The sequence below is a fragment of the Mustela nivalis genome (assembly GCF_964662115.1).
Source record: "Mustela nivalis genome assembly, chromosome: 7".
In the NCBI taxonomy this organism is placed as follows: Eukaryota; Metazoa; Chordata; class Mammalia; order Carnivora; family Mustelidae; genus Mustela; species Mustela nivalis.
In genome coordinates, this window is record NC_139026.1 from 8795332 (window position 1) to 8816474 (window position 21143).

General features: G+C 53.4%; 1 protein-coding gene across 1 annotated transcript; it reads right to left on the minus strand.

The window, feature by feature from the left end:
- Window positions 1-8903: 8903 nt before the first annotated feature.
- On the minus strand, window positions 8904-20900 carry LOC309868881 (DNA dC->dU-editing enzyme APOBEC-3B-like). Its single transcript, XM_082739023.1, has 10 exons — window positions 20634-20900; window positions 19019-19172; window positions 17427-17706; window positions 17097-17208; window positions 15398-15428; window positions 11706-11794; window positions 10825-10972; window positions 9872-10139; window positions 9522-9637; window positions 8904-9192 (listed from the first exon to the last, which is right to left on the minus strand). The coding sequence occupies exons 1-10, from the start codon at window positions 20657-20659 to the stop codon at window positions 9145-9147; spliced, it is 1272 nt and encodes a 423-aa protein (XP_082595149.1). The 5' UTR covers window positions 20660-20900; the 3' UTR covers window positions 8904-9144.
- Window positions 20901-21143: the final 243 nt, after the last annotated feature.

Consider the following 21143-nt stretch of genomic DNA (forward strand, 5'->3'; position numbering starts at 1 on the left):
AGTGAGATGAATTGGGCAGGAGGTGTGGGGAAGTGGAAGCCAGCATGTAGATGGGCGGCGCCCGCCGTGGGGGTCCCCGCAGGGTATCATCCGAGGCCCAGTGGTGCTTCTGATGTCTTCACCTTTTCTCTGCTTCCTGCCAAGTGTGTTCTATTCTAGAACCCAGGGGGTGGTCAGTATCCCGGGTCTCAGTAATTGCAGGCTCTGGAAGCCAGGCCTGCCTCAAGCTAACGCTCCTCTGCTGTGTAGCCACGCTGAGCACAGCTGTCTGAGCCCAGAGGGTGGTGGTCCGGGCCAAAATGAGTGACAGCTGGGAGAGTCCTCTAAGCTTCTCTGCATTTAGGTTCGCCCCGGGCTCAGGGCAGAGGCTGGACAGGGGCGCACACAGGGTTGGTGACAGGAGGTAAAGAATCAGCTCACGCCCCAGCCCTCCCCGCAGCCACCCAGGCCGGGAGTGGTGATGGCCACAGGCAGGGACATGTCCGTGAAGGAGGGAGAACAGAGAGGCTGGAGGTCGACTTAGGTTGGAGACTTGTCAAGACTTGGGCAGTGGTTTGGTGGGACGGTGAGGGAGGTGTCCTGATTATGCCCGGGTCTTGTTTGGACCTCGGAGTGAATGGTGGTTCTTCATCTGGACGGAGGCTGAAGGAGAAGCAGGTTTGGAGGTACCTCGGTCACCCCCAGAAGCAGAGCCCAAGACAGCGGTTTTCTCTGGGGAGTGATCCCAGGAGCAGGAGTGGGGTAGCACGGGTCGGGGAAGGAAGAAAAGCACGGGAAGGTACATTGCTGAGGTCACCATTATGGGCAGCTGTGTCATTCCACTTGAGATGACCCGACAAGTACAGCCACGTCTCCCAGAGTTGTCCATTTGGTGGCCCAAAAACCAGAAATATATCTGCTCCTGGTTGCAGGAAGTCCGTGGGAGGTGGGGGGGAGGCGGGGACACAACAGAACCCGCGGCAGATGAGTCACCTGGACGGCACAGGGGAGGAGTGGGGAGTGAGGCTTATAAGCTACCAGTGGCTAAACATCAAAAAGGGGCTTCAGACCGCTCGTCACAGTGTCTCCATCCGGAGTGGGCTGTCGCTGGGCCTTGGCCCCACAGGGCCGTTGTGGCAGGGTGCAGGGGCCGGTGGCAGGGGTCCTGGTCAGGCGGGTAACACCCAAGTCGGGGGCGGGTACTCTCCTGGACCGTTTATTGCCCCACTCAGCCTGCAAGCTCCCAAGCCCCCCCCCCTTACGCGTACCCCTCGTTCCTGCTTGGGGATGTCAGCGGCTCCATAGCACTGGGGGCGGGTGAGTGATTTCCTCCTGGGCCTGGGAGGACTTCCCTGCTTGGTCTGTGCTGGGGTCAGGAAAGGAGGCGGAGGTGAATCTTGAGAAGAAAAAGTGTAATCTGGAGAGGTTCCTGCCCCGGGCAGGGCCTTCCCACGCTCACTGGGCAAGAGGCCTTGCTTTCCCCAGTCACAGTGACCGGCTGCACATTGCCAGCCCCAGTGGCCAGAAGACTCCTCAAACCCCTCATCCCAAATGTTTTCATCCCAGGGCAATGGCTACTGTTCCTTCTCTGTCAGTCCCCAACGTGGCGTAAGAGGCCCGTCCAGGCAACATGCGGTGCCCTCTGCTCCTCTCAAGGCTAAATATTGGGCCCAGTGGTCTGCGAGATGTGCCCCATGTGGAAAAAAATACGGAAATAATTCTATTTTCCCAAACAAAAAGCCTCCGAGAGGCTCTCTGGAGTTCGCAGCATAGCCTGAACCCATAGCGGCCGAACTGGCTGCGATTTTCTTCTTCCGGGCTTTCCCACTGAGCCCACACCGTCCCCAGGGTTCTGTGATGTCCCCGCCTCCCCCTGCCTCCCCAGATTCCTATACAAGAGCCCTAACCTCCGGTACCTCAGAATACGACTCTATTTGGAGGCAGGTTCTTTTACAGAGATAATGAAGTGAGAGCAAGGTCAGAGGATGGGCCCCGATCCAACGTGACTGATGTCCTAATAAAATGAGAAGTTGGGGCCCAGAGAAGTACAGGAGGACATGAGGGGGGACGACTGTCTCCAAGCCAGCCTGGAGCAGGTCCTTCCCTCACAGCCTCAAGGAACCAACCTTGCCGACACCTTGACGGAGGGCTTCCAGCCTCCAGAGCCATGAGCAAATAGACTTCTGTTGCTTGGGGCCATCTGACCTCCCCCTCCTCATTTGTGGCAGCCCCCGTGAGCTGGTACCGCATCCGGGGGAGTAGAGTCGGAGGCGAGGCTTGGGTGTGGATGCTTTATTTGGGAGGTGGTCCTTCTAGGAAGCAGGAGTGAGGGCTGGGAGCTATTGAGGTCGATGCTATGGGCAACGGGGACTTGATTCCACGTGGACTTTCTGAGAAGCATTCAAGCCTCCTCCAGAAGGCCCGAGGCAGACCTGCTTACCCACGGGGATGTGTCCCTCAGCATCCAGGATGCTCGGAGCGTCGAGTCACTCCTATTTCCAAGCTGTGTTTGGGCAGAGGAGGAGAGAGGTCCCACCCTGGATCAGAGGAGCAGGGGCATCGGAGCGGGGCGGAAGCTGGACGCTGAGGGACCAGCGCTGGAGAGGCTGCGTGGAGAACCAGCTACGGTGGAGAAATGAGAGGAGGACCACGTCCGCGGACGGTGGGGGCAAGAGAGGGAGGCCGCCCTTGCTGGGACGCCGCTGGGGTGGCCCGCAGCTGTCCTGTCTTTTGAAGGTCTCCCAACGGTCCTTGTTAATCTGAGTGCAAAGGGGAAGAGACAGCCGGGTCCCAGGCCAGCCCACAGTCCTGCATCTCACAACAGGGCCTTCGGCTGGCTCCCGGTACCCCCTTCTTAGACGGAATCAGATGCCGTCTGAGCCTGGTGTGATCCTCCCGGCCCTGCGCTCCTGGGTTTCATCTCTCCTGCCCTCAGCCAGTGGCTTCCAGTGGTTTCTTCCGCCTCTCTCCGCACTGCGTGCATTCAGGCCTTGGGAGGGCGCGAGTGGGATGTGGACCCGGCCCACTCCCATACAGGAAGGTGTCTTGCCGAGGAAGCCATGTGGCCCAGGGAGTCTCAGGGCGGCCAGGAAGGGCAGGCAAAAGTCTGGTTGAACGACTAAGCCAGCGATCAGGCTGACCCTGGAGCCGTCCACCTGCCCACCCTCGGTTACTAGGGCTGTGCTTTGCCCACGAGAAAGAGTGAGAGTTCTTCATCCACTCGGTTCTTCATGCCCTTTCCCATCTTCTTCTATCTGTCCAACCGTCCAGCCAACACCACCCGCGTTTCTGGCTCAAGAGGGCAAAGCCGAGCCAAGCCTTTACCTCTCGCTCCTCCTAAAATCCCAGTAGGATGACAACTGAGCAACCAATCAACAAAATGAAAACGAAAACAAGAAATTATGGCTAGCAGAACTAGAAACCTGGAAAGGCAAGGCCATTCAACACAGGACAAAGGCTGAAGAATTTCCAGAAGCTATAAAGGTGGCCGAGGGCAGAGTAGCAGAGGGAACATCAGAGCACACCAGCAGAAGGTAAAGCGCATATCCAGAAGGACAGAGAAGGAGGAGGTGGCTGGCTTCGACCGAGTCGAGTTTCTCAAATAGACCTCGAGAACATTCCACACTCTGGCTGTCGTGACCTGTTTGTGTAGGGCCTTATGATGCTCAAACAGAGAAGTCAGCTAGGCCAGGCGCTCCCCAAAAATGACTGGCCAGGGGGGCTCCTACGGTGGGGGGCATCCCCAGTGTGCTTCTGATGAGGACATCAGGGTCAGGGAGCACAGCAGGGAGGAGGGTGGTTCCAACAGCTGAGAAAACCCCCTTTACCCCGTCTTTGGCTTTGTACCTACTTCTCGTTGAAGGGCCTGGGTGCACGGACTCTCCCGAGTCCTGCCTTCCCCCAGCCAGCACCTTGCTGCAGCTGACCCCGGCACTTACCGTAGTCATACGCCAGGGCCGCCAGAACTGAGTGCTGCGCTTCAACAACACATAAATTCTCTCCCGGTCCTGGAGGCTAGAAGGCCGAGATCAAGGTGCTGGCGGGGTTGTTTCTTCTGAGGCCTCGCTCCTGGGGATGCGGATGGCCACTCTCCTTGTATTCTCCTGGTCTTCCTGCCATGTGTGTCTGTGTCCTAATCTCCTCTTTTTCTTCTTCTTCTTCTTTTTTTTCTTCAAGATTTTATTTATTTGAGAGAGAGAGCAAAAGAGAGAGCACAGGCAGGCAGAGGGTGAGGGAGAAGCAGGCTCCCCACTGAGCAGGGAGCCTGACACAGGGCTCGATCCCAGGACCCGGGGATCATGACTGGACCTGAAGGCAGATGCTTAACCCACTTAGCCATCCTGGTGCCCTGGTAATCTCCTCTTATAAGGACACAGATCCTATTGGATTAGGGTTCACCCCCTGACACCATTAACTTCAACCCCTCTTTAAAGGCTCTGTCTCCAAATGCAGTCGCATTCTGAGGTCCTGGCAATTGGGACTTTAGTATAGGAACTTTTCAAGGCCTGGCTCGCTCAGTGGATAGAGCCTGTGGCTCTTGAACTTGTTCTCAGGGTCGTGAGTTCCAGTCCCACACTGGGCGTGGAGCCTACGCCCCCCCCCCCCAAAAAAAAAACAAAGAAAAAAAAAGGAATTTTTCAGGGGACACGGTTGAGTCGTAACTCTTAACCACCAATGCCCAACTCGCCTTCCTGCGTACAGAATTCTTCATTCGTTTGGGAGGAGAGGAAGCAACAACTGACCCAGCGAAATGCCGCTCCCCACCGCTAGGGGTGCTATAGGACCAATGATGGGCGAGGGAGCAATTTACAAGCCCGCCCCTGAATTGTGGCTCATCCAATGTTTCCTCTCGATGAGATTCAGGTCATGCATCTTCCGCGGGGACATCACCAAGGTGATGCTGTGTTCTCATGACACCTCGGGACGTTGCACACGATGTCTGTTTGCCCCATTGTTCATCATGTCCTCTGGATCGTTTGATTAATGGGGTGTCCACTATCTCCTTTTCCTGTTGAAATGAGGAACTATTTCCCGAAGATTTTTTGAAACTATGTAACTATCCCATTCTTCACATTTTCAATGTAATTATGTATTTATATTAGTACGGATTCATGGTCTTCTATTTCATTCAATGGGCTATCTTTCATTATATTATTACTTACTTGAATGCTCAGAATTTCTCAGATTTGGCTAGCGGAAGGCCCTGTAAACTAGTTTAACTCTTCTAGCTTTAGGGTATGTTTAATATTCAGTATCCTTAAAGTTTTAAAATACTTCATAGGGCAAACCCTCTTCCCTCCCAGCATTGTTACTCTTTTTCGGAATTCTCTTGGCTGTTCTTACAGATTTTCTCTTTTCATATTGAGACTAAAACTGACAGGCCCAATTACAGAAACAGATTCAAAGGAAATTTTGGTTAGGATTGCTGTGAATTTATAGAAGAAAAGGAAAAAAGAATAATTTCTGTAAAGATATTACATTTTTCCTCATTTCATGTAGCTTCGATTTTTATGTCCTTTATTCGCATTTTAAAATTATGTCCATAGGGGCGCCTGAGTAGCTCAGTGGGTTACGTGTCTGCCTTCCGCTCAGGTCATGATCCCAGGGTCCTGGGATGGAGCTTTGCACTGGGCTCCTTGCTTCTCGGGAAACTGCTTCTTCCCTCTCCCACTCCCCCTACTTGTGTTCCCTCTCTCGCTGTGTATCCCTCTGTCAAATAAATAAAATCTTAAAAAAAAAAATAAAATTGTATTTATAAAGTGTACATCTTTCTTCTTAGGGCTTTTCCTATGCATTTCATAATTTTCGTGACTGTCAAGCATAGCATCACTCCACTAACCCCACGTAAATACTTATAAATTGGGGATCATTAGTTCACAAGAATGCTATTTCTTTTTTTTAAAAGATTTTATTTATTTATTTGACAGAGATCACAAGTAGGCAGAGAGGCAGGCAGAGAGAGAGAGAGAGGAAGGGAAGCAGGCTCCCCGCTGAGCAGAGAGCCCGATGCGGGGCTCGATCCCAGGACCTGGGATCATGACCTGAGCCTAAGGCAGAGGCCTTAACCACTGAGCCACGCAGGCACCCCAAGAACTCTATTTCTATATACACTGTATTCATTTCCAGGGCGCCATGACCAAGTACGAAGCAGCAAAAATGTATTCTCTGGTTCTGGAGGCTAGAAGTCTGATATCACGGTGTCCGCTGGCCGTGCTTTCCCTGAAGGTTCTAGGGGAGGATCTTTCTTGCATCTTCTACAGGTGGTACCTTTCCCCTTCCGGTGTTGCTGGCAATCCTTGGTGTTCCCTGGCTTGTGGATCCAAACTCTCCTTCGGTCTTCATAGGCCCTTCTCCCTGCAAGCCTGTGTCTGGGTCTCCCCTCCTCTCGTAAGGACACGAGTTGTATTCGATTAAAAGCCCACCCTACTTCAGTGTGACCTCATCTTAGATCATTACATCTGCAATGGCCTTAGTTCCAAATAAGGTCACATTCTGAGGTTCTGGAAAAGGACATGCATTTCGGAGGGGATGCGATCCTGCTCAGCACACACACCTTTCACATTTATTTTTAGATACTTTCTCACTTACGTGACAGAGACTCATTGTCCCACTCTATTCTCTTTTGCCAGTGTATAACCCTTGACTTCCCCCAAGTTATATGACCATCCCCAAGAAAGGCTACATTTCCCAGAGCCCTTTGCTGCCAGATGGGGCCGAATGACTAAGTCTTAGACAATGAGATGTGACAATAAAGGCCAAATGACAACTTCTGGGACTCTTCCGAGGAGACAGCCAGCTGGGTCCTCTGCCCCTTTCTTCTCCACTCCCCCATCCGAGCTGGCAGAACGCAGATGTTATGACTGCGCGACATTTTGGGGACACGAGGACAAAGACCGCACACATCCCGAGAACGAGAATGGAAAGCTGGAAGCAGCTTGGGCCATCCTCATTCAGCAGCTCATATCTGGACTTTTTCTGTTTGGGATAAACGTCCCTCTGGGGCTTCCGCCTTGCACAAACCCAGGGGGCGCCTTCCCTCGGCAGAGGACGTGAACAGAGACCTAGGAGCTTGGTGGTGAACAGACCATGCTCAGAGGTCCCTGTTCCTAGCTAGTTTCAGCCCCTGGTTTGGGGGCTTCCTGTTACTTTCAGGGAGTCTCAGTTTAACTAATACAATTTTGATAGTTCTTTAATATCCAGGTTTCGGTGCCTGGAGGGCAGCACTCAATTTTATTGGTACTTAGTAGCATTGAACAATTTATGAAAGCAATAGAACTCTGGAAATCAATTTCCTTGAACATTTAAACATTATTATTAATGTGATTAATTACAGTTCCTCAAAACCTAGATGGCAATTACAAGTCTAGTGTGATTGATTCTTTTGACCCCTCCAGACATCTTAAATAATAGGCCAAACAGACACAAAAATTTCAGGCCCGTCGGGAGGGCAGATTCTGAGTCATCTAGACTGATTTCCTTACTGAGAGGCACACTTGAAGGAGATTTAAACTGAAACCTTCTATCATGAGGCTCAGTCTCTTTTTGTTTTTGTTTTGCAATATTTATTTGTGGCATTGGGGACTATTAAGTTTTCCTTTGTCATACAGATTTTTAATTTTGGAAACTTGGCATCTTTCTCCAAACTTCTGCATTTTCTAAGTTTGTGTGGCAATTGGGGGTCTCTTAATATGTCACAGGAATTTTAGGATGGTTTTTCCCATTTCTGCAAAAAATGCTATTGAGATTTCGCTGGGGATTGCCCTGAATTTGTAGATCACCTTGGGTACTGTGGACATTTTAACAATGTTAAGTTTTCCAAGCCATGAACATGAGACACCTTTCCTGGTATTCGTGTCCTTGATTCCGTCCAGTAATGTTTTGTAATTGGCCATTTACAGGCCTGTGCCTGCTTGGTTAAGCTTAGTCCTAAGTATTTTCTTCTTTTTGATTAAATGAGATTGTTTCTTATTTAGTTATTTATTTGAGGGGGAGAGTGGAGCAGAGGCAGAGGGAGAATCTGAAGTAGACTCCCTGCTGAACGTGGAGCCTGACACAGGGCTGGATCTCATGACCCTGAAATTATGACCTGAGCCGAAATCAAAAGCTGGATGCTTCACTGACTGTGCCACCCACGTGCCCCAAAGGGGACTGTTTTCTTAATTTCCTTCTCAGACTGTTCATTATTAGGGCATAGTAGTACAACTGACTTTTGTATGAACTGGAGTTAATACTTTTTTTTAAGATTTTATTTATTTATTTGACAGAGAGAAATCACAAGTAGGCAGAGAGGCAGGCAGGGGGGGGGAGTAGGCTCCCTGCTGAGCAGAGAGCCCAATTCAGGGCTCAATCCCAGGACCCTGAGATCAAGACTTGAGCTGAAGGCAGAGGCTTAACCCACTGAGACACCTAGGTACCCCTTTTTAAAAGATTTTCTTTATTTATTTGACAGAGAGAGGGATCACAAGTAGGCAGAGAGGCGGGCAGAGAGAGGCGGGGAAGCGGGCTCCCTGCTGAGCAGAGAGCTCAGTTGGGGACTCAGTCCCACCCCAGGACTTTAAATCATGACCTGAGCAGAAGGCAGCCGCTTAAACCACTGAGCCACCCAGGTGCCTCCTTTTTTCTTGTTTTAATCAGCTGGTGTTGGGGCCTTATTGCTTCAATGGAGAACACCAAATAACACTGTTCCAACTGGTTTTATTCAGTTCAGTGAGCAACTGCATGCCCTCAACAGTTTCATCTTATTTATTTAGACGATACTGAGCAGGAACAGAGTCCTGGGATGACAACACGACCCAACTGTTCTGGATTCCACAGGGAATTCTCAAACACATTTTTTTTTTCTTGGTGCAGTAGGATAAAAAGGCCTTTGTATTCATTTTTTTATGGGGACCAGTCCTGATTTCCCTTTTAGAAAGGAACCCAACTTTTATGGTCTTAAAAATTACGTTTATTTTTTCAGTTATAAAAATACATACCCACTTATTAAAAAAAAAAAAAAAAGAAACAAACAAACAAACAAACAAAAGAACGAAGGAGGAAAGGAAGGTTTTCCGGACTCGGACTCGGGGGAGGCTCAGGTGTGCCCGTGGAACTCACAAGTTGCTGCTAAAATCAGCAGTTTGTGAAGCACTGAGTTGCTCCAGGAACTCAGGGGATTGATGGTTCTCAAATGTGCAAATTTCTGAAGTTAGTCTCTAAATTATTCTGGGGGTGCTAAGAGAGTAAGAGAACAGAAGCGTCATTGGCAGGCAGCGGTGCGGGGAGCAAGCCAAGGCGGGGGGGCAGGAGGTCAAAGAGGGACAGGGAGGCCTCGAGGGAACCAGAGAATGGACAAGATCCTAAGAAAATGGAGACAAAGAAGGAACTGGGAGCCGCTGTTGGGGCGCGGGGAAGGGTGTTGGGAGAAGAGAAAGCTGTGGGGGGACAGTGGGGACAGAGAGCAAAGACAGGAGGGACAGAGACAAGGGGACCTTAAAGCTGGGAAGAGGGGTGGTGGGGCGGGGGGGGGGTGCAGGTTCCCTGCAGCAGGGACAGCTTCTCACCTCAAGGATCCTCCGAAGCCGACGAGTTATGCTTTCACTGTACTGTTCCAGCTTGTGCCAGGGCTGGAAAGGCTCGCCCTGGTGGTCCACAAAATTGCTCCAACAGTCCTCAAACTCTGAGACGAAGCAGGAAGGCAGTCAGCCCTCAGGGGCAGGGGAGCGTGCGCCTTGCAATTCCAGGGACCCCTCGTTCCTTTGCCTTTCCTGGTGGCGTCAGAGCTTGGGCCTCAGCTGGGCCACCCTTCAGGCCGGCCACACACCACCGCACACCCCCACCCCCACGCCCCAGTGACTTTTCCCTCTTGGAGCTGCAGACCCTTCCATCCCCGACAGCTCAGCCCTATCCCTACCCTGGAGTCTCATGACGGCCACGGAGATCCCGGATCTATGCAGAAGCCTCAGCCCCTCCTGATGCTTCCAGCGCCAGTGGAAATACAGGCGGGAGGCAAAGAGCCGCAGGCGGATGTGGGGATGGTCTTGGACAAACACAGCCAGTTCCTCCGCACAGCTGGGGCAGGGGCTCCACGTCAGGTAGCAGGTGATTTCAAATCTCTGGGACCGGTCCAGCTGCAGTGCCCTGATATTGTCAATAAACCGGATTTCTGCATGGCGCTTTTTCTAGGAAGGGTCCCAGACAGAGAGAAGAGAGGTTTGGTTACAACGCAGAGGCCAGAGGTCACATAGTGAGGGCACCACTGGGGATAAGGGGCTCTGCCCTGTGAACTTGCCTAGGACAGGGAAAGAACCTTCCTACCTTCCTTCTCTCACTCCTCCATTAATTCAGCACCCCCCGAAGCACCCGCAGCTTGATCTGAATCAGACCCAACCCCCTACCCCGGGAGGAGATGGGTTGGCAGACAGACACCCCACGGCCCAATTCCCAAATGCTCAGCAGACCTGCCTTTTGGACATCGGGATGTTGGAACACGGTTCCCAAGGAGCAGGTCAGAATGGGAGGGAGGCAGGACGGGGCAGGTGGGCAGGTGGGCGCAAAAGCAAAAGGCAGGTTCTTAAGAGGGAGTTCTTGGACGTGGGGTTGAGCGGTCTGTCCTTGGAAGACCGCTTGGCTTCTCAGAAGCAGCGAATGAACTGACATCCAGAGGACAAGAAAAGATTGTATTCTCCATGAGGGCAGGAAGAGCGTTCTGCTGGAGAGAACAGCTTCTGTGGAGGCCCAGGGATGGGAAAACCATGGAAAGGTCCCAGGAAGCAGGACAGAGACCTGGGAAAGCCTCAGTATTCACCCTTAAGACCCCGCTAAACGGCCCACCCCTGTCCAGACAGCCCCTCCCCCAGCCCGCACCTTGTTTTGAAGGCGCTTTATGAGACCCTCATGTGGTTTCAGCTGGTAGCACAGGTAGGTCTTCCTCCGGTTGAAGGGCCTCGGGGCCCGGGGCTGGTTGCCAAACTGATGGTAGAATATTTCTCGTCGTAGTGGATTCATTGTGCTTCTGCGAGAGAGGAAGAAAACCAAAGATGCTCAGAGTGTCTTCGGGTGTTAGTCCAGGCTCTGCCACTTCCTGAGCCCAACTCCGTGGGTCCCCTGAGGGCCCCTGGGGTGGGGAGGGAGGAGGAAGAGGGTGAGCTCTCCCAGCCACACCCGGATCCACTTCCTGGGTGCCCCACAGGGCCTGCCATGCCCACTGCAGCCACATACCTCCGGCTGGCTGGCCACCCCCACCCCCACCAAGAACTTGACATCATAGGTCCTTCTGTGGTTCACCCATATTTGTCCTGTGCCCCAGACATCTCTGTTCAGGTCCCACAGACATCTCAACCCCGATGTCCAATGCCACAGCCCTCTCTTTGTGGAGGGATGGGCTGCCCTGGTACTTCTTCTAACTGTGCTCTTTGCTTAGGTGTGGGTGTCCCAATCTTGACTGTCTGTACAAAGCGCAGAGAGGCTGGTGGACAGGAAACACTGTTGTCACCAGGGAGTGTAATGCCGAGTGCGTTGTACGCCCTCCACTGAAGACCACCAGAGACACGAGTCAAAGCCAAACAGCCAGGGTCGTTTATTGCGAGTTCAAACCCGGACCTCTGCGCCCTCTTTGCCGGGGACGCTGAGGTGTCATGCAGAGTCAGTGCAGGGTTTTTATAAGCAGGTACAAACAAGTTTTGGGTGGGGTACAAACAAATTTAAAAATTAAAAAAAATTTTTTTTTTAAATTTAAAAAATCATACCTGATTGGTGTTGGGAGCCGGCACGCGCCATTAAGCAAGCATTCAAACAGAAGCGAAAGTAGCCAGTTAGCCCACGCGGTGAGCAAGCACTTTTACAGAAGCAGAAGTAGCCGGTTGATAACACTTTGGGGCGCAAACAACTTTCGGGTGAAGTAAACAACTTTCGGGTGGAGTAAAGTTTGTCCAAGCCTTTCAGGAGTATTGTGACAGTGACTTTGGCTGACGGACTCACAGAGCTTGTCTTACCCCCAGTTGTGATTATACTCTAGAGAACATTGCAGTTTGTTTATCAGCAGCACAGTGGCCTGGCTCACACGGGCATGTGTGCACGGGATTCTTTTCCATAAATGCTCTCAACGCAGCAAAGACACAAACAGGTGGACGGAACTACAGCCTTCCTGCCCGCCACGGGGAGGTGCATGAGAGCTCCGTCCGTCCTGAGTGTGGAGGTTACTGACCAAGCAGATGCCAAACAGTCCGAAGGGGCGAGGGAAGCTTGACGGGGCCCCAGCCCATTCGCCCGCTGGACCCTTCACTCCAAGCTAATGTGAACTGGCCAACTGCGGAGTCTGGCTCAGGCGACCACAGATGCTTGGAACCAGACACAGGAATCAAGCCAAGGGTGCCATGCCTTGGGGCACAGACTATGGGATACCCTGCTCCTACAAGGCCAGAAATGCCTCCCCTATACTTACAGCCAACTCACTGAAACATGGATTCTACCAACAAAAGACCACTTCTGGGGGCACCTGGGTGGCTCAGTGGGTTAAACCTCTGCCTTCAGTTCAGGTCATGATCTCAGGGTCCTGGGATCGAGTCCTGCATCGGGCTCTCTACTAAGCAGAGAGCCTGCGTCCCCCACCCTCTCTGCCTGCCTCTCTGCCTACTTGTGATTTCTCTCTCTCTGTGTCAGATAAATAAATAAAATCTTAAAAAAAAAAAAAGACCATTTCTGTCATCTGTTATGCTAATTAATAAAGCCACTAATGTCATCAACGGAAACCCATCTCTGCTCCCCCTTACGCTCATCAGTAAAGCTTCAGGTGCATTTTGGTGACTGTCATTGAAAAAGCCATCTCTGGATTGTGGCCTTGGATTACCTGCCAGTGACCTCCCCCGAAACCGGTACTCTCTGGGCACCCGGCTGCCCTCAGCATGAAGCTTAGAACGGAAACCTCCACTCATAGGGCACTTAGGACAACCAACTGCTCCCTGGCTTCCCAGTTTTGACAATGAATTTCCCATGCCCCAGGAAGCTCCCCAGTCCCTGGCAAACCAGACACTCAAGGCTGACATATTTCCAAGTTTAGACAAGTGCATTGTCTTAATAGCACGAAGCTTGACCTTGAACAGCTAAAATAGAGGGATGATAGACACAACTTGTAAGAAGCATTTGAAGACTAATTTAATTTTTCACACTTGGTAGCATCTTCATGGGAAACAATTTATCTTCTTATCTTGGAGATGATTTTTCCCTCCACAGAGCAGAAATGAAACCAGCCACAGAATTAAGTCTGCAGAAAGGCGTGTCGCCCTGCCATTAAAAAGATTGCTGGGGAAATCACCCAAGGCAATTTAGAGGGTGCTTTGCTTAAGATGATGAACATTGTCCAGCGGACATGGTCTACAGTGGTCATCCTAGCTACCAGGTGCTTGGTTTCTGCTTCTGCTAACAAAGCCAGCATCACTGATACGAACTGCTGAGCTGGTCTTCAGACCTGGACAGCGGAAGAGTAGGGCTGCTGACCACAGTCTGGGTGAAACCACACCGTTGGTACCAGAAAGACAAGTTCATCAACCTTGAAGTTTATCTCATCCCTGATCAATCAGAAGAACTCATGAGCCGGGACCCCTAACTCTGAATTTTAGCCCTTCAATGCCTTTACCTGCAAACCATTGGGGAGTTCAGGACCTCCCAACACGAGCTCCTGCCTCTCCTGGGTGGCCCCACACCAGCAACTAGCCTGTCTCTTCAGCACAGAAACCCCATGGCATTTCTTTCTTGGCTCCCTGAACAGCAGGCAGATGAACTCTTGTTCCCATCAGTTACAGAAATTAGAGCGTTCTTTGCAAAACTGTGCAAGTTAAAATAGCATGAATAAATACGCTTTGATCGTTTACTCCAGCGATTGTCTCAATCACCCTTGAATCTGAAGTCTATCACTAAGCTTAAATGAAGTGTTTTAGGAAGACCCAGGGGTCACACCTAGGGAAGAGCCCCTCCCCCCTGCACCCAGGCAGACAGGATGCTGGAGGCAGTGAGATCTGGGTGGAGGTGGGGGGATGGGCACCTGCCCAGGTCGTACCCACAGGCCAGAGGCAGGGAACAGACCCTGCATCCTGGGACAGGTAGAATGAAGGACGAGGTGTCAGAGAGGGAGCAAAGTCGGGCTGGGAGCCGGAAGGAGGCAGAGAGCCTAGCGAGCAGGTCCCTTCTGGTCCCTGCAGCCCTGCCCCAGGCTTCTTGGCAGGCTTGCCTCTTTCGGGCCCAGGCCCTGCGCTCTCCAGCTCCATTTCCCTCTCACAAGGCGCTCTTGGCCTTGGGAAAGCCCCTTCTCTGAGAGTGTCCTCCCCCAACAGTCCTCTTTCCTGCCCGGCTAAAGCTGGGGTGGGAGGTCCTGGCTTGACTGTTTCTTTGGGCTTCCACCCACCTTCTTTCCTCCGGACTTACCTCTGCTGCTGCCTCTCCTGATGGGCTTGTCCCCGCCCTGCCCTTTGTCTGGGGCACTAGGGCTCCATTCTTCTCACTGGCCTTGTTTTAGGAAAGCCCCCATCTGGAGTGACCTTCCCGGCTGGCTGGCTGGCTGGCTGCCCAGCTGCCTCCCCTTTCCCCTGGGGCCCCACCTCCTTCCTGCTTTGGTTTCAGGGGTGGGAGGGCCCTCGGGTGGCTGCACTTCCTTGGGCTCCGACCCAGCTTCTCTCCTTCTCTGAGACAGAGCTGCCCTCCGGGGGAGACAGGCCCCACTGTGCAGCAGGACCCGGGTTTCGGCAAAGAGAAAGAGAAAGTAGGATGTCAGAGGGGTTGGGACAGCCTGGCTGAGGAAATCAGGAAGGAGGTTGGCTCCTGCGGCGGGAGGGGGCAGGCTCTCTGAGGAGTGGGGGGAGCCCTTTCCTCATGACCCCTGTGTTACCCTTAGAAGTCATTCAGTATCTTGTCAGGACTCTGGGCATCTGGAAAGTGAGGTCTATGGCTCAGATCTTCATCTCCAACCCTGGAGAAAGCAGGTGTGTTGAGCAGATCCTCTACCATAGCCCCCAGAAGCTTTAGGAGGGGCCTATCATTATCCGGACATCTTCAGTGAAGTTCCAGCACAGAGAGGTTAAGCTACTCTCTGGAGCCACACAGCAAACAAACCACAGAGCTGGACTCCTTCCAGGGGTACTGGCCTGGCTCCTCCCACTTCCTCCATGTTCCAGGACTGGGAATTGGAGGCTGGGGCGCAAGAAGAGGGATCTTGCTGCCCCCACAAGGCCTCCTAGGTCAGGGATCAGGGACCTGGACGTGAAGTGTGCGTCCTACAAGCTATCCACTTGCCTTTCACATGTCCACCAAGACCCCCAGATGGAAAAACTGGGATAAGTTGAATACTAGAGAGGTCCTAGAATTGCCACCTGTCACCCACAGTCCAGACCGCAGACACACAAAGTCCCTAGAGAACTTCTACCATCTGGTGGCCCCCAACCACACACACCTGGTTTTGCCCTACAGGCTGTGGGACTGCCCTGAGGGGGGAATAGGAGCACAGGAAAGAGATGGAGGGTCTGAGGGAATGGCATTCCCTCTACTCTGATCTGTTCTCATGTCTCCGGCTTCCAACGTCTGGAAGAAGCTTCCAGAATGACCTGGGTCCGGGACTTTCCGAGTGATCGGATCTGTGTACTCAGGGGTTGGTCAAATTGACAGCTAAGATTCCTCTGGCCCAAGAAGCAGGAAGCACGGGGGAAGGCTGAATGCTCGCTGGCCATCGGAGCTGGGCAGAGAACAGGGGAAGCCAGAGCAGGATGGTAGCAGTTTCGGAGGGAATGTCCTGAAAGCCCCCACAGATCTCTAAGACTGGCCTTCTGCTTGGTTCTTTTCTCCAGAAGAAGGGGATATTCTGAGCTAGACACTTTGGCCTGTTTTGAGGTTGTAGGCAGTCAAGAGGGGTGTCTCCCCACGTGCCTCCTGCGTGGGCAGCAGGACAGACTGAGGGGGACATCCTGAGCTCTTCTGTGTTGTGCCCTTAGCCCCCAGGCAGCAGGACAGACAGGGTGGCTTGGGGAAGGACAGGGGTCTGTGGCCACCAACAACTCACACCTAGCTGGCCAAGATCAGAGAGAGAAACGTGCCCCGGTCCAGGCCAACCTGTGGGGCCCTGCCACCGACTCCTCTCCCCTCGCCCCTGCCAGTGTGTCCAGGGGTCTTCGGCTCTGTGGGCAAAGAACTAGATGATCCTGTCTCACCTCTACTGCTCGTGTTTCCCTGTCTCCCTGACTTGATTCTCGGCCACCTGCCACTTTTGATCCTGCTTTTTTGAAAAGTTCTGATGACCTCAGTCCTCCTATACCCCATCCTACATTAAAAAAAATTATTTAAGTGTAAACTGAATAATTAATTTCTTGCTCACTTTCCATGGCTGTCTCCAGGCTGCAACCTGCTTGAAGCTTCCCCTCTGGCAGCAATGTGGGAAGGGGACAAGAGACATGGGAGTGAGGGCAGGTGCAGTGATGACCTGGAGAGAAGTGGTGGCGCTGGGGAGGAGGGGTCCAGGGAAGTGAGGGCTGGCAAGGGAAGCAGGGGAGGCAGGGGCAGCTCGGGCATAACCCAGGAGATAGACCCGCAGAATAAGGATCCTGCTTTTGCCATACACCTTCAGCTCCAAAAGGCCCTCGGCCATTGTCTGGGCTGAACCGTGTGCCCCCCCCCCCCAATCCATCAGCTAAAGTCTCAACCCTGGTGCCTCAGAGCACGACGACCTTGGAGGTACAGATTTTTAAAAGAAGGTTGTTAAAACGAGACCCGTTAGGATGGGCCCGAATCCAGTCTGCCTGATATTGTTAGGAGAAGGGGAGACAGGGACAGGCTGAGCGACAGCAGGGGCGCCCCTGCCCTGAGCACAGAGGACAGACTGCAGACGCCCTCACCCAGCAGCTCACCGTCCGCAAGGACCCTGGTTCTCTGAGAAGTCACATCCTCAGGAAGGATGCTTCCTACAGCTTCCGAGTTTCACACTTAGACGTACTCATGCCCCATTACTTTCAGTTTATTAACGATTTGGTTAATGCGGTGAGATGGTGTGCAGGAGGGAAGGGGGGGGGCTGAGGGACTGGGGAGGGAGGGGCAGACGGCTGGAGCCCAGGAGAAGGAGCAGCAGCGTCAGGGGGAGACCAGGAGGCTGAGCACGCCCTCACCCAAGAATATTCTCGAGCTCTTCGGCCAGCAAATCATTATCTCTTAATAGATCCCAACTCTGGAAGCGCATCCCCTTGTGGTCCACAAAGGTTTCCCAACAGTATTCATAATCTGAGGGAAAGAGGGACGAGGGCTGTCAGGTGGGCCCCGGGGGGCCTTCTTCTCATGACCCTCCCGTGACCTCCCTGCCAGGCGCCACCAGTCCTGCCTCAGTTTCCCAGGCTCTCCTCCCACGCACTCTCCCTAGGGACATTGTAGTCCTCCAGCACCCCCTGGCCGAGTCCTACTCCCTCCCACAGTCCCGTCTCCCCAGCTCTTTCAGCTCTCACCTTCAAAGGACATGATGTCCAGATGGACCCCTGCACACCACAGCTTGTGGAGCCCGTCCTGGAAATCTGGGTCCCAGAAGTAGTAGAGGCGGGCGGTATAGATGCTCAGCGTGACGTTCCTGTATTCCTCCAGGAACTCAATCACATCCTCGGCACAGTTGGGACAGGGGCTCCACGATAAGAACCAGGTGACACGGTAATGCTCTTCAGGGGGCAGATTCTGGTCACGGAACCAAGAGAGGAAGCAGGCTTCTGCGTGGCAGGGAGCCTGGGGATAGACCTGGGAGAGGCGGAGAAGAGAAGGGGATCCTCTTGGCTGGCGAAGCGGGCGGTGGGTCCGGCTGGTTGCCGTGGGAGGAAGGGTGAGCGGGCAGGAGCCCAGGGGTGCGGCGTCCATTGATGTATCCTTCCTTTCCATCGCTCGCTGCACTGTCAGTTTTGACTGGGCCGTTCCTTCCACATCAGTCATCAATTCCAACATCCACTCTTCATCCATCCACCCAACCATCCACCCCTCCTTCCATCCTACAGGCATCCTACTGGCCCCAGGCCAGGCCCACTGGGGTCCAGGCTGGTTCCATGGGTGCTGTTTGCTGGGGAGGGCCGCACAGCCATGCTGCCCCGCAGGGGGGCCTCTAGCCCCAGGTGTCTCCAGAACACTTGACACGTGGCTTGTCTGAATTGAGATGTGGGGCAAGTGGAAATACTCGTCTTGTTCCAATGACAGTAAAAATGATGAATGTAAAGGACCTCGTGAGGAATTTTTGGATGATTTATAACCTGAAATAATCTCTTAGATCTATTTCCCAATGCATTACCAATACTAAGCCTATCAATTTCTCTTAAGTCCTTGAACACTGGTACTAGTAGACCTCAAATGACATATGTGACCCTGATGTTTCTCTGGGCGAGTACTGGGGTACCCCTGACCCAGCCCACAAAGGCTCTCTCCTGCAAAGAGGCTTTGAAAATCCTGCAGTGTGAGGAGAGAGGAGAGGGCAGGGGTGTGGTGTGGTGGCAGGTCTCTCGGGAGGGACAGGTGGTTAGGGGCCAGGGCAGGGGGTGGGGGTGGCCTGGCTCCAGCACCTGCTGAAGCTGGTCAGGGTGCAGTGGCAGCCTTCTAGGGAACAGGTCTGGGAGCAGACCTGGGGCGGGCAGACAGACAAGGGGTGCGGGCACTCCCCTGAGGGACCAGAGGTCCAGACGGGTCCAGATGGGTCCAGACGGGTGCGAGGTGCGACGGGGGAGGACCCGACCGGCAGAACCATCACTAGGGCAGAAAATGCTCCGGTGTCCAATGGCCCTGACATTCTAAGGATGCTCTTTCGTCCAAGATTGCTAGAGGCCGAGCTCCATGAGAAGACTTGGAGACGGATGCCGGCGGACACTCTGAACAAGGCTCACGGGCTAAGTCAAACCTATCCTGTCTCCAGTTCCAGGAGGGTCAAGCAAGGAGCTCGTGGGCCAAAATGGTAGGAAGATGTCGGGGAAGGAGGAAGGAGCAAGCCCCGCGGAGAGCCCCTGTGCGACATCTCATTCCATTCTATCCCACCTTCCCAGCTGACTCAGCTCCTGCTTGTCAAGGGCCTTACCTTGTTCTGAAAGATGCCCAGGTCATACCAGGAGTCCTCCTCCCCCTCTCCTTCCACTTGGAAACAGAGGTAGCAGAGTTTCCGCCCGTAAGCATAGCACAGGCTTGGGAAGTGGAAGAGGAAGGTTCCAGGACTTATCGTCTCCAGCGGGTCTCTGGGGGCAAAAGAAAACAGAAAATGCAGAGAGTGGTCCCTGGAGTTATCCCAGGGCGGCGTGGGGGTGGAATTGGGGGAGTGGGGGGTGAGGTGGGTGCGGCTCCCAGCCCAGCTCCCCACTCTGGGGTCCTGAGCATTGCCTTCTGCTTTTCCAGGATGGATGGGGCAAGGGGGTGAGGAGGCGGCTACTGCCAGGGACAGCAGGGACAGGGACCGTCCTGCTCCTTCCAGCCACACTGATTTTCCTGCTCATGCATTCCCCAACCCTTTAGAAAAATTGCAAAGGTAAATAGGAACCCCCCCCCCTCCCCAGAGGGGAGTTTTTTTCTTTTTTAGTTTTATTTTTATTTGACAGACGGATTACAAGTAGGTAGAGAGAAAGAGGGGAGGAAGCATTCTCCCTGCTGAGCAGAGAGCCTGATGTGGGGCTCGATCCCAGGACCCTGAGATCAGGACCCGAGCCGAAGGCAGAGGCTTTAACCCACTCAGCCACCCAGGAGCCCCGAGAACAGCTTTTCTAATTCTGCAATGCAATTCCTTCCTGATTTTTTAACCAATGCATTTTTTTTTTAATTGTATCAGGTTAATGGATACCTTCAGACGTCCAGGTTACTATTCTAAGTGCTTTAAATATCTAGTCTCACAGAGTCCTCCTCAGATCCCCAGGGAGTCACCCCACCTGTAGAGGGAAGGAGGAAGGAGCAGGAGGTGGAGTGGCCTGGCCCCGCCCAGGGCTGGTGAGTGATGGGCTTGTGGTGGGTCCCCAGGCAGGCTCTTTCCAGCAAGAACCTCCCATGACAGTGGTGGCAGCAGGATGCTGTCCTCCATGTGCCTTTTCCTCCATTTCTATTTAAAGATGTGTGTTTCTCCTGACTGTGGCATCTTCCCCCCAGCTGCGTGAAGTGAAGCTGGGCTGGGGGTAAGGTTGAGAACTAACTGCATTTAAGTGTCTGCCCGTGATTGGGAGAGCCCCGCAACAGGTGACGTCACCCCTTGCCTCTAAGAGCTAAGCTCCCATCGTGTTTATAACGGTGTACGTTTTCTGGAAAAATCCATCAAAGTGATTCAAACTAAATCCACCCACTGCTCCGCCCATCCTTTAGTTAAACTCTGAGTGTGAACAGAGCACAGAAACTTCCAGAAGAAAGCCTACACAGGTCGGGAGGGGTAGGCCCCACAGACTTTCAGACCCTGAGGCTGGTCTGGAGGACCAAGCGGCTGGGTAGAGGCACAGGAGGGGCATGTTCAGAAGCAGTAGTGGGAGCATCCCCAGAAAAGGGTGAGGACCTGGCAGGAGTGGGTCCTGCAGAGAAGAAGCTCAGACAGGGAGAGCAGGGAAGAGGGACTGCAGGAGTAGGAGGCCAGGGACAGAGGCAGACGTGGGCAGGGCTACCAGGAAGGGGGAGCTGCTGCGGAAGGGGGTGGGAGAGCCGCAGACAGGGAGACTGGTGGCCGGTACCTTGGGTCGTGGTGCCAGGGGTCCATTCCTCTCACCAGCCTTGCTTTAGGAAAGCTCCCAGATCTGATACCTCCCAGGCCACTGCTGGGGATGCCCCACCTCCTTCCTGCTTTGGCCTAGGGGGGTGGGGTGGCATGGGGTGGGGTGGGGTGGGAGGGCCCTCGGGTGGCTGCACTTCCTTGGGCAGAGACCCAACATCTCTCTTTCTCTGAGACAGAGCTGCGCCCGGGTGGAGCCCCACCATGCAACAGGACCCGCGTTATTGCAAAGAGAAAGAGAAAGTAGGATGTCAGAGGGGGTTGGGACAGCCTGGCTGGGGAACGCAGGAAGGAGGCCTTCCGGCCAGCTCCCAGAGAGGCAGGCTCTCTGGGGAGTGGAGTCACCTCATCACCCCTGAGCCGCCAAGTCTGGGCCCAGGGGCTGCTCTCCACTTGTCTGATGAATGCATGGAAGAGAAAAGGAGTGTGGATATGGCCTTAGGACTCTGGTGTTTTCTCCTGACTCCCCAGC